Source organism: Daktulosphaira vitifoliae, unplaced genomic scaffold (genome assembly GCF_025091365.1).
Source record: "Daktulosphaira vitifoliae isolate Bord-2020 unplaced genomic scaffold, ASM2509136v1 Scaffold_4, whole genome shotgun sequence".
Taxonomy (NCBI): Eukaryota; Metazoa; Arthropoda; class Insecta; order Hemiptera; family Phylloxeridae; genus Daktulosphaira; species Daktulosphaira vitifoliae.
The window spans coordinates 20,636,041-20,650,454 of record NW_026099575.1 but is presented as its reverse complement, the minus strand read 5'-3'; the positions used below and the strand labels follow the sequence as shown (position 1 = coordinate 20,650,454).

General features: G+C 23.9%; 1 protein-coding gene across 7 annotated transcripts in view; it reads left to right on the top strand.

The window, feature by feature from the left end:
• Nucleotides 1–14,414, top strand: part of LOC126904246 (muscle M-line assembly protein unc-89) — a 43,625-nt gene that overhangs the window by 7,793 nt on the left and 21,418 nt on the right. For 5 of the 7 annotated variants that reach the window (XR_007703699.1, XM_050683121.1, XM_050683117.1 and 2 more), the window contains exons 4-9: nt 8,542–8,664; nt 9,814–9,992; nt 10,052–10,296; nt 10,870–11,318; nt 13,182–13,331; nt 13,414–13,542. Coding sequence is in view for 6 of the 7 variants with exons in the window: in XM_050683121.1 (XP_050539078.1) it covers nt 8,542–8,664; nt 9,814–9,992; nt 10,052–10,296; nt 10,870–11,318; nt 13,182–13,331; nt 13,414–13,542 (1,275 nt within the window). In the remaining variant the exon portion in view is untranslated. Of the gene's footprint in view, nt 1–281; nt 635–8,541; nt 8,665–9,813; nt 9,993–10,051; nt 10,297–10,869; nt 11,319–13,181; nt 13,332–13,413; nt 13,543–14,414 lie in introns of those variants that run through there. The other 2 variants (XM_050683122.1, XM_050683118.1) reach the window with 1 other exon arrangement.

The following is a 14,414-nucleotide window of genomic DNA, read 5'->3' as shown; positions in this document are numbered from 1 at the left end:
CTCTATAAAGAGGGGATAATTGTATGTACTTTACTTACTTTTCTTGTTTGTACTTTTATGATAATGTATTAATTATTGTATTCATGTAAATGGTGTGATGATACTTAACACTTGTTTATATATAACAAAGGAATAAAAAAGGAGAATAATCGTTTGATATTTTTAATAATAATTTTCATTGTCAATGCTAAGTGCACACACACGTATGAAAACAAAATTGCAAGTGAGTAACAGCTTCGTTTGTCTTACTGAAAGGTAGGAGGGTAGAGTAGAAGGTTTGCGATGACGGTTTTGGTGGTCATCTCGAGCGCGTGCAGTCAGTTCTAACTCAGTGGACCGTCCGAGTGGTCGTTGTGGTGTCGCCGTAAGAATAATAGTACTTATGTTACCTACTGGTTTTTGCTGCAGGTGATCTGTGCAGTGCGTTTTTGTGTGAGATTTTTTTATTCATCTTCTTATTTTTGGCTTTTTTTTCTTGATGTAAATCGTTAGTAACAAATTTAAATAGTGAACAATTTTACCAAGTACCGGCGGCGGGATGGAACGGAAAAATACCCGTCCGCCGGCTACCACTATTAGCACCATAGTTGTTCGTAGCGGTGCTTTTACAAGATTAGTTATAGCTCTGTTGCAGGTAATAAAATTGTATAAATAATTCTTAAGGTAAATCTTTCATATATTTCTCAAGACAAGCTGGTTAACATACGATTTTTAGGCTATAATTTGCGAAAAACAATGAAATAACATACAATGCAATAATAATGTTTTGTTTTAATAAGTTTTTGGAAATTTATCGCTCAACTTTTTAAACGTTCACTATGGTAGTTTTAAAATAGGCTTAAGAGTACAAACAGTAATGTTTGCCTTACCCATTATGGTTTACGACGTCTTTCTCCAAGTGATTCGTAAAATATTCTTTAGATAAATTGTTTATCTTGATTTTGAAATCATAAAGTATTTCAACTGTTGGAATTTTTTTTTTGAGAAAAATATGATTTTTCATTTTATTAATGCCGTAAGCAAATAGTTAGGCTCAGAGTTGGCACTTGAATTCGCGGGGTCTTGTGCAAACACATTTTACGTGTCTCTTAACATTTTTTTATATTAAAAAAACTTTTTTTGCTCATTAATTTAGCTAGCATGGGGGCATGTCTCGTAATCTATTAGCACCGACTCTTGTTGAGTCAATATTAATACATCTGGACTTTTAAAGAGTGAACAAAAATTGTATTATAGTTTAATAATTTTCTCTTGTTGTAATGTGTTGTTTCAGTATAATACTTAGTTTGAAAAAAATATATATATATATATATATGAAAATTGAAATCAATATAATTTATTTTAATGTTAAATTGTAAACATTTACATCATAGATGTTTAAATATTTATTCTTAATGATTTGAATATTAACTTAAGTTGCCTAAATTTGTTTGGTTAATTTGTGTCATGGTTATAACATAGACAATTTGCTTAATTTCAAAAGTCTAGTAACCACGATGTATATTGGGCGTATTCTTTGCTTTAAAATTTTTCGCATTTCCACGAGATTCCGTTATATGAATAATCCACGTTAAAGGAGGTTTGGGTCGTTCGATGTCCACATGTGTTCTGTAGTTAGTTTGTTTGAACGAATTCCTTTAAGAATGTTGTCTCGGTGCGGTTCTTCCTATTTTGGATACAGCGGAAATGAAAGTCGGTGAAATATCATTAGTTGCCATTCTGTTGCACTATTTAAACAAAAAACATTTGAAGTAAAACCAAATCTATTAAAAATATATATTTTAAGTACATCTCTTTTATTAATAGTTTTATGTGGTAATTTTGAATTCTTCGTGACTATCCATGTGTGCATAGTCTTAGCTTCGCGGTAAATACAGTTAGTTTGAAGTAAAATTCTTCATATGCACTTGTACCAATTTATAGCCTATGGAACACGAGTGCTTTTGAATATCATAAGTTATTGTGTGCCATGCATGAGATTAAATTTTGCATACAAGTTACACTGTTGGCATGAAGCATTACCCTTATTTTTAGAAATATCTAACAGCCAGCAGCGACAGGAGTCTGTCTGGTGTAGTATGTGAGTTTTAACTGCAAATAATAAACACACAATAAAACATGTAAGGCATCAAAATAGATTTTAACTATAAAACTGTTTGACAGCTGTTAAATGATATTGCTTTAATAATTTATAGATTTACACCACATCAAACTCTAGAGCTTTAGTGTCACGTCCATTCATTGCGTACTATGAAATTTTATCATTTAAACAGATTATGAATTTAATAATTTTTATTGCTTATCGAAAATAATGAAGTATAATAATAATAGAAAATCAACTATCACAAATGTACGTCATTTCCCTAGCCTCTGTCTTCTGATAACCATTGGAATATCTTAAATACGCCTCACGAAATATCTTTGAAAATATTAGAGCTAATCATTATTTTATTTTTTCAACAATAATGGATCTTTGTTGATCTATTTACACGAAAAATAAATTTTTTGCTACCATTCCTTATATCTGAAACCCATATCAATTTTCGATTTTTAAATGGTAACCAAATTTTTTTCTTCAAGTAATCAGATTTATTCTATTAAAAAATTTTTATTTAATTTTCAAGAGTGACATCTATTTAAAATTTAAGGATAATCAGAAAAAAATCGTGTTTGTTCTTAGAAGAAAGTACGTGATGAATTGACGTGACATCTGAGTTATAATATTTAAAATAAAGTAAAAACAATTTTATCGGGAACTTATTTTTATAGTTTACTATTTATCTAAATTAAAATATACCAACCCGAAAAAATAACAACTTAATATGATCACAGATGAAAATTTTTTAGTCAGTTCTTTTCAAATAATTTTATTTAGTTTTGATTTTGGTGCCATCAATATCTTTTAAAGTTAATAATTTACTTTTAATAAATACCACATCTGAATTATTCAGATGTGTTATTAAAATTGGTTGAAGCATGTTGTTTTGTATAGTACAAGCAACAATATTAAAAAATAAACGTTGTTGTGTACACGCATTTTTGAAAATCAACTTAACAATTAAATTAATTTTTATTTATAATCTATAAATAATTTTATTATTTTTTGCAATGTATAAAGTTTTCTTAAGTGACAATTTTTGCTATGAAACTGTATTACTAAATATTCTGTTAATGTGTTAATTAATTAATTTCCAGAACTAATTTTGGGTACATTAAGTACAAGAGAAATTATGAGACACGGTATTTAATAATGTCATTGTACATTTATCATATCAATAAACTTTATACCTATATTTTAATATAATATAAAAAGTATATAGATAATAGTCTATATTTTTCACTTATAAAGGAATTGTTTTTGATTCTTAAAATTTTTTAAAAATCTTTATAAGTAATAATAATAATAATATACGCGGTGATGATTCATTACTATTTGAAATTTATTAAGAAAAACCATAAAAGTCGTTTTTTATCATTTGAGAAAAAAAATTTAAAGTACAAACGTTAATGAGGTAGTTTGACACGTAGCAAACATATATGTTCTCATAAATACAGATTGAGCCACAAAAATATGATAAATTCAGTAACTTTTGATCCAATTAATATTTTATGTTAAGTTCTTTTTTTAAATAATTTTTATAATCGTTATAAAATTTATTCTATTGAAGCTAAAAAAGTAATGACACAAGATAAATATAAAATGGAACGTTGTCACGTAATGTTTTTTTACTATCCTTTTAAAATTTATAATTCACTAAACATCGACAGTACCGGATACATCATTACATCGTTTTTCGTGATAAACATGATCAGACGTCTTATTGTCTCTGCATAATATAAACTTTACCTTTATTATTTTTAAAACTAAGATTCATGAAAACCGATATATTTATTTGAAATTTGTCACAAAACTACAATTTAATGACCATTTGATCCGTCTGAATTTTATTGATGAAAAATAAATTTGTAATAAAATAATTTTTTTTTAACTATACATTTATGATTTATTATTTATAATTAACACGAATAATTTAAATTTCATAATAACTAAAATAAATCAAAACATTTTTATTCAGAGGTCGGATTAAAATTTTTTTTTGCGTTTAATTTTTAAAAACATTATCTTTAAACTGAGTTTTACGTTATTCAAAATTTAAATGTTAAATAATTTTTACTTCAAAATTTTGTATATTAATAGTTATTCAATTATTGTAATTTATCGTTTTAATTTTACTATATTTTTATTTTTAACGTTAATAAGGAATCAAAACGTAATCTACTGCATAAACAGTTTAAATAAGGGACAAATGACTACTTATTTCTTACATAGAGTATTTTTTAAGTATAACGTATGAAAAAAGTTAATTTTTGTTTTAATATGAACTATTTTACGTTATAACTACTGTTATTTTTAACGATACTCTACGTTTATTGGTATCGAACATTTTTCGTTTTAAACATTATTAAAACGTTGTTCATAACGTTTTATCCTTATTTATATACATAAATTTTCATTTACGAGTTATGTGAAAATTTTTTATTATTAAGTATTGTGTTAATTACATTTATACGTAATTTATAATTTAAATTTAATTGAAAAATTATGTTATAATTTATTTTAAGAGACCAAAATATAGTAATAATATTGTAGAAGTTTGTATAAGTTATTAGTTTGTAGAATTTAATGTCTTAGAAAATTTGAATTGGTTGTTCCGATGTGGACTTTGTCAATGAACGAATATGACTTAATGGAGTGCTATTATATGTACGAATACACGTGCTATGTTAATAAAAAATATAAGCATGTTTGTAATATTAATTTTATATACTACAATTTTTAGAATCATTTGGAATTATCTATAATAAAACAATTAATGTAAAAAAAGTGTACTCGTTACACTGTATTATTAATATATAAAAATAGTTAAAATAATTTTCAATTATTTTTTTCCTACTTATATATTATACCTTTTCTTATTTATTAAAATAAGTTAAAATAATTGTTCAATCTTGATGATAATATATATCTAATTAGACAAATACAGTTCTTGACATTCATGTGAGTAGTTTTAAGAACTGAATACAATTTTAATCATGGTGATAATTTATGTTCTTCATATTTCGTTTATGATATAATTTATTAAAAAAATAATAATTAAAGTTGGCGACATTAAGTTATCTTAACAATTTTACTAACATAAGGAATAAATCTTATAAATAAATCACAAATTTATAGTTATGCAATTAATTTCATTAGTCTTGTCGATTTATTATTGGACTATAAATAAATCATTGTTATTGTTTATATAATTATTGAAACATGTATAAGTAAAGTAAATCGATATAAATAGTTTGTTAATATATATTATTCAGAAAATTATTTATTGCATTATCAACTGTGTATATATAGAGTAATAATTTTTCCATATTATCAAAGTATTTGAACTTGTTCAAATGTTCCAACAATATTTATCAAATAACCTAGTGTCCGTACGAAGGGTACGAAAAAAATGTTCATAATAATTTTATTATGAGACAATGTATAATAAAATACAATAAAAATCATTGGGAAATATTAGCCATAATTGAATTAGATGTTTATACGCGTATGGATATAAATTTTTTAAACAAATACTTTTGTAGTCATCTTTGTATACTTATTAACTTATAATAAATTATATTTATTTCTAAATAATTTATTTTTAATACATTTTTAAATGAAAATATTTTTGGTATTATTAGCAGTTAGCCATATTTAATTAAATATCGTTGTAATTGTTTGATATGTCGAGTTATTCAATTTTTTCCTTTCGTTCTGAAGAAAAAATAATTAACTTACAAGAATTTTTGTAGAATATTTTTTATAGAAAATGTTTAGATCAAGAATTTTTATATAAATATATTTTTTCATTCAAAGCTTTTGTTAGTAAGATATTAACCAAAACTAAAAAACTATCAAATTTAGCCAATTTTCAACCATCATGCACGTGAAGTTGTTGAATATATCTCACGAAACTCAATTCAAACCATTTTTATATAATAAAAATAAAATTAAGAGATGTCGCATAATTCTGTTTAATATATTTTTATAACTTAAGTAAATAAACATCAGTTTATTCTATATGAATTGAACGTACATTATTCATACTTTCTTGCACTTTTGTCTTTAAACCTATGACCTAAAATAATTAGTTGTAAAATAAAATACTAATAGTTTACAAAATATAATTGACTATAGTATTTGATTGATAGTAGTATGTTACATTGGAGTAAATATTAACAGATATTTTAAAATGGACAGGAATTAAGTATAAGAGACTACAATTGAAAAATAAAACTCCAAGACATGTAGAAAAAATTAACCAGTAACAGATTATCGAAGTAGTTAGACTTAAAAGATTGCCGCCGTCGGGTCCTCCATGTTTGGTAATCTCTAGTTACAGTAAAGACAATATTCTTTTTAACGGGACTTAGGTCGCCACATTGCTCTAGCATGAATGACAACGCGTTGTTACGTTTTTAGGGCAATTTAATAAAATATTATTTACACTTGATGTTTTTGTTTTTTTAATATTCTTTTAATGCAAAACTTATTGATATAATTATTTTTTTTGTTTTGCAGTTTATCGTCATTTGTGTTTTATAAAGATTATAACTATATCACTCTAAAAACGTTTCAAACGTTGATGCAAATCTATACCCTTTGTCATATATTATCTTTATATTGCTACTGCAATACTTTTTTTTACGGTGTAGCTGTGTTATCGACTTAGAATTTAATATGTATAATTATATGAGATTAAATTTTTTTTATAATGATACTAAGTAATATTTTTACGATTACAAAATATGTTCAGCACAAAAGTAAAATTAATTAAGAGGGTTATTATTTGTTTAATATAATATTATAATATGTATTATTATAATAATATACTATTTTAAGTGTCAAATATTAAATATATGTTTGCTTGTATTTAGTTATTGGTGTAGTTATTTTTGATAAAACTTCATAAGTGTTCAAAAAGGAACCTGCATAAAATATAATTAGTGGGCATTGTTTTAAGTTCATTGACTTATTTGAACGTTTTTGTAATAAAAACAATAAAATTATTATAACCCGTTTACTAGGTCAAATCTGTTGTTTACATTTGAGTTGAGAATTCTTTTTTATACTCGCGTATGCGGAACATATGGCTCAAAGCCATATTGTATGGTAATGGATTACCTCTGTACTTACATATGCGGTCTAGAGATATTATTACAATGCTACTTGGTTGTTTTTGAGTAAAAATCGATTTACTACTAGCAAAAAAGTAATTTGAATAGTTCATTCATTATGCCTTTATATAGGTGGTGTTTCAATGACAAATTTTTAATACAAATAGAAAATAATTTTTGGTATGAAAGTTTCTATTTGTGATTTTAAAAAAGGCTATCTGGTGGTTTTTAAGACTTTTTACAATGATCTTTACTAAAAAGGCTTATTAATATAAACATTGCTATTTTTGTTGTTTAATGTATATCTGTTGTTCGAATATAGCTATAATTAACCATGACGTATTTTTAAGTCTGGCTTATGTCGAATAAATAATGTAAATGAAAACGTGTTGTTTTTCTTTAAACATTGAATCGTGATCAAATTGCTCTGAATTTGTTGTATGCATATCGTGGTAGTAGTCACAATCTTTTAAAAACATTTGAAAAAAATAAAATAATTAATATATTTATCATTTAGGAAACTAAGCTGATATCTGTATTTTTACTGGAATAGAATAATTTACTATTATAAGGAATAATAGTAACAAGTATCTAAGTTAATTTTTTTTATTTTAAGCAATGTATTAAACTTATTTCAAAAATAATGTTGCTAATTATAAAGAATAATTTAAGAAGAAATCCTATACTTATTTAATATTCTAATATATAATTCTTTATTTTATTTTAGATTAAATTACTTTCATATATTATAACCTTTTCCAATTATATTATACAAAAAATAGTCAAAGTTGACAGAATTACAGAGTAATAAAAATAATTTTTGAGTAAAAAAAATTTAAATAAAGCTTTGATTACACGACTGTCTAATTGCATATGCATTTTTATTATTAAAATGACTATTTCAAGTGTTTTAAAAATGTGTATACATTTGTGTTCAACATATGTTGTTTGAAATGCATGTCAAAAAAATACAATATAATTAGATTCAGATTCAGATTAATATATATATATATATATTCCAAATTAAATTAAGCATGTTAATATAAACAAAGAGCAATTCTGTTTTGAAGAGTTATTAACTACTAGGTAGCAAAAGTCGATTATGGATTAACAAAATATCCATTTTACTTATTTATTGAGTGTTATTATTATAAAAATATGGGACTCAACTTTTTTTAGTTCATAATAAACAATGAGAGACACCAAAATTTTAATTTTAATTAAAAGTAATTGGTAAAATAAAAATTTAAACAAAGAAACTGTAATATAAATATATGTACGATTTATTTATTTGTTTTATTAAATTATACCTTTATTTTATAGAGTAGGGATGTTTTAGAATTGAAGGTTCTAGAATTATGTCCAGAATTGACATTATTAGGGGAAACGTTAGAAGAAGCTTTAAATTTACAAACGGAACACGAGCGCGTGTTGGAAAAAATTCAGGTTTGGTTTCTGTTATTAATAATTAAGCAACAATTTTTGAATGCTATAATAAAAATTTTANTATAAATATAATAATTAAGCAACAATTTTTGAATGCTATAATAAAAATTTTATTTACTACTAACTTGATAAGTTTATTTATGCTTGATTTAACAGTTAGAAATATAACGCATATATGCACCCAGAGAAAAACCTCGATCTATATAATAAATTCATTGTTCAATTTGATAAATATATCATTACTATTGAATCAATGATATATTTATCAATATGATATTTTTTTTTCTTGTCTTGAACAATAATTATTTATAAGAATAGTTATTTTGTTCGTATTAATAAAACATTATCATAAACCCTTGATAAAATTTCTCTTTCAATTTTGATTGAGGTTTTTCTTTGGGTGTGCAAACTGACCGGATTTAGAGGTCTTATCCAAAATTAAGAAAAGTACTTTTAAATTTAAATAGAAATAATTTAAAATAAATATATTAACTATTAATCTTTAAATCAATGTTTATGTTATCTCAAAAAGTATTTCTACCAAATTCCAAGTATTTGAGTAATTACTCGAAAAGATTTAATAAGAACTTAAGCGTGTCCTCTTGTCCCGTCCCTCCCTATAAATTTTATAATTAAATATATAAGAAAGATTAATATAAAGAATAATATTCATAACATTATTATTCTTTTAAAGATTGTATATTAAATTAATTATGATATTTCTTGATAAAATAAATGATTTAAAAATCATTAATTTTATTAAAAAAATTAATTTATCCAGAATTTTATCAGAAATTTTTTTACGGACAATTTTCAAAGATTTCAAATTTGTGATGCTAATTATTAACTTTGAGGATTATTAAAAATATCGGTTAAGCTCATTATAATATTGTCTTAGTGTGATTTATATTCATACCATTTATGGTCTTAACTGACTTTGTAATTGTAGCCTTGACTCATAGTTTTATAATTTGTTCTCTTTCACAAGCTAAAACTACATACACGAGATTATGTAGATTGAATATACATTTCAGATATTTTTAAACACAAAATTTTTTTTTTTCAAAATAATAATTATTATTTAGAATAATATAATTTGTGTATAATATTAAATTATAATTTGATATTATTATTTTGATATGCAAATAGGGAAAACAAAGCCCAGTTAGTGAACTTTTGAAAAAAACCGATCATCTAATAGCCACTCAGAATGTTCAACCAGAAGTTTATGCCGCTATGGCAGATTCTTTAGGAATTGCTTGGAAGGATGTAAATGATATACTCCAAAATAGAGGATTTTTGTTGCATTTAAATGTTGAATATCATAGGTGAGGGTGAATTTTAACATTATTTTGTGAACATTTTTTACAAAAAAAAAAAAATTCAGGCAAGCAGAACTGTGTATGCAACGCATTAGAGCATTAGAAATGCTTTGTCATAGTTACCTACCAACTAATGTCGAAGCAATTAAAAATCATCTAGATCAAATAAATGAAGTAAGAAAGTCAGTTTTGGAGACTTTGATGGTTACACTAGGCAATGGAACACAGTTATTAGACTTCTTAAAAGAAATTTATACCAAAGGAACTCTAGATTCTAGACCAGGTTACAATCAACATTCTACGTCATTAGGTTAGTTGATTTACCTTTTATGTTTTTTAACTATAAATATTGTTCATAAGAAAGGAAAGAACAAGTAATTACTGTGTAATAATAATATTGTAATATTATAGATTAACTTTTCTTATTTATTAAAAGTCAAATTATACAGGTGACACTTTTATCATAAATCACTTATTTAATCAAAAAATAAAAATAATATTGATAATGTTTTTTTGTTTACTCTTTGTTACAAACCTTTCTTGATTTATAAATTAATAAAATCATTTTTTATTCATTTTTTATATCATATAAGGGTGTTAATACTTTTTGTTTAAACGACAATATAAATAATTTAAATTAATGGTTGGAGGTAGATGCGGATGTTGATATTTTATCAATAGAAATTTATTGGCCTCAATTCTTTCCCCTTAGGTATAAAATTGAAAAATAAAATGTATAACTAAAAGAAACCAAAAAAAAAAAACATTATCTAAATTATTTTTCTATTTGATTAATTAAGATATTTATGATAAAAGACTCATCCTGTTTAGTGCAATAGTAGCCAATAATCATAAACAGTAATGTTATATTTATATTTTTTAGCTATATCTCAAGTAGAGCATTGGTTAGAAAAACTCCACGATAATCGTCAATCAATTGATATTGATTGTCATGAGCGAAAAACAATGCTCGAAAAACGTTTAACTATATCTTTACTAGTCATTGATTTAAATTTACTTGAAAATATAATATTAGAGAGATATAGTTCGTTAGAAAAAGTCAAAAATTCTCTGGGAGATTCTGAATATGAATGTTTAAAACTTACTGAAGTAAACGAAAATCTAATTATAGAAGCAAAAGATATAAGAGATCAAGCATTAAGAGTAGTAAAAGCTACCGAGCAACTTGTTTTGACTAAAGGCTATATGGAGGAAGATTATAAGTTTAAAGCTTATAAGTTGTTAGAAACAGCAACAGAATACTTAGAAGAACTCAGTAATAGAGAACGTTTATTAGATTCTGCAATACATTTCTTCAAATGTGCTGAAAAAGTAATTATTAATAGAATTTTTTTTATGAAGTTTTATTTTTTTTTATAAATATTATATGACGAATATTTTTTGTAACATATTTCTTTAATTTTTATATTTGCAACTTACTATAATTTTATTTACTTTACAGTTTTCTATTTGCTAAGACATAATTTTTTATTATATTTTAGCTTCGATGCGAAACTGAGACAATATTAATTTTACCATGATGTGTTAATTTTTTTATTATTATTTTTTTTGTGTCTGTCACTGGACCGATTTTTCTTTACCATACGTCAAAAGATTAGAAATTGTATCTAGTTAAAGACATCCTCAAAAATTGAAAATCTTGCTCACGTTCCCCGTAAATGACGCGTAAATAAAATCCGCCGAAAATTACAATTTATAAAATTGGTAAATTTTGACATTTTTTTCTCTAAAAATTACACTGACTTATTAAAAAATGAACAAATCAAAATAATTCTTTTTTATATTAAAACCTTAGATATTTTCTTTTCATTTGATATAATTTTTTGAAAATCTGACCATTAATCTGCCCACAAGGGAGGATTCAAAATAGCAACTTCTGCACAAAAATTTAATTTTTTCAACTTAAGTTTTGAAAATGTTCTGAAAATATTGACACTTTTATTTAATCTTAAATTAAAGCTTATATAGTATACTTAACTATGAAAAAAAAAGAAATTCAAGGTATAGTGAATATGGATATCATATTCAAAAATATGCTATTTTTGTGTTAAAATTCTTGGTATTGTGTTTTAATTTTAAATCTTTATAATTTTAATAGATTTATAATTTTAATTATAATTCTATTTGACATAGAATATAAAGTTAAACATATTTCCTTTTTTTTCTTTTAAGACGAAAAAAATAACATAAAATTTGAAACAGTTTATATTGCAAATTTTATTGAACCACGAATGTGACAAACGCTTGCCGAAACGGTAACACTAGTGTCTTTCAATTAGGTTTTTCTTAATAGTATAAAAATAAGTGAAATTAATTTTGATTCATAGATGATCAAATTAAATTTTTTATTTTATGTTCTTATTAATAATTAATATTCAGTTATTATTAATTACAATTAATACTAATTTAGTAATTTTATTTCCTTAAGAAAGGTTAATTTAAATTAATATACATGTAGTCCAGTGTATTTATTTATAAGTATTAAACATTTTTTTTGAAAAGTATTGCATCAAGCCCTTTAAATTTTTATACATATAAAAAAGAAAAAGTAAATAAATATATTCAAAATAAAATAAATATTAAATATATGTACATTAAAAATATGTTAAATAAATATTTATTCATATATTATACATTTAAATCAAAGAACCACTAATCAGGATATAAATAAGGAAATTTATTCTAAGAAATTTAAGAGAATTTAAGGGGTTCATTCTGCTTTTGAAATAATCTACCAATTTCTTAAAATTCAATACTATCTACAGATTCTCATTGAAACGTTTCTTATAATAGTGATTTTTATAACTGTCAGATATCGTCTATACTTGTGCCAACTATAGCACGTCTCCACTGTGCTGCGACCTCATTATAATACCGTTTTTTTATATTACTGCTTTAATAATTTTTACTTGTTTTTTGCTAATAAATAATGAAAAACTTTTTTATTTTCTCGAATTTCAATTCTCGAATATTGAGGAGCTCAAGTTTTTTATAAACTATATGATTGAGTATTTTTATTAAAATTCATTTTTATCACAAATTTTAGATATAGTCTATTTTTTTAAATACTAAAGTATCCAATAATCATTATGATTTTGATGATTTTGCTTTGATTGCTTCTTATGTTTTAACTCTTAATAGTCGGACAGTTAATATGATATTAAATATGTTTAGGTACTTGGAGCATGGGATACTATACTTCAAGATTCTTCTGATGAAAACCAATCATCAAAAGCAAATTATGTAACAGAAACCGTAAAAAGAACTGGAGCTTCGGTTATTCAGGATGGAAATTTATTACTTAGAGAAGTTCCGCTAGCAAAGGTTTAAATAATATTTTATTTACGTGTCTGTATTATAGTTTTATTTTTAATCAATTGATTAATTTTGCTTATTATAATTTTAGGGAGTTAAAAAAGTGGTAGATGAATTAGAAAGGAAAAAGCAACTCATACTATCTATTCTTATGAAAGATCATGATAAATATATTGAATCCTCAGAAGCGGTAACAACGTTCTCAGAAAATTACAATGCAGTAAATACATATAAAAAAATATGAAAAACCTAATTAAGTGTATTAATAATATGAATTATTTTTTTTTAAATCTATTTCAATATAATCTAAAATATAATATAGTGATTGCTAAGCATAACTCATGCAATATCTTTAAAAATGAATTTATAATAGTAGTTTTTGGAAGTAATAATAAACTACGTTCTAAAAATGTCGAGAAAAATTTGTTCCTATACACTTATTTTTCTCTTAAAATTTGATCAACATTGTTTTGTCTTCGCGGTAAAAATGGCTACTGTATGCTATTTTTGTTTTAAAATTCTCGATTTTATATTTTACATTTTTAACTTTATAACGCTATAACTTTTTGAAAAATGTATGGGATCAATACAATTTTTTTAAGATAAATGCTATTTATATATCTCTTTCATTCGACATACTTTTTTTTTTAAATAAAACCATTTCCCTTTATATATATATTTATTATATAAGTTTTATGATTTATAAGTGTAATATATATATATATATATATATCAGAACATAGAAGATTGTAATCAGAACATAAATAATGAAATAGGAGATCATGTAGCTTTTGGAGTAATCCATTAATTTTTTTAATGAAACACTATCTACAAATATGCATCAATGTGTTACTTATGATAGTGATTTTAATCACTGTCAGATATCATTATACTTGACCCAACTATGCCAAGTCCCCACTGTGCTGGGCTTTTTAAATGTATTATATATAATTAACTCTTTAATATGAAGACTGGAGGTGAAGTGTGGGTTTGTTTATTTTAATATCTAGTTATTAATAAACCGTACTATTCCTGCCATCTTATTATAAAAATGCTAATATTTTTTAAAAGTTATTTTCGAAAAGTCATTTT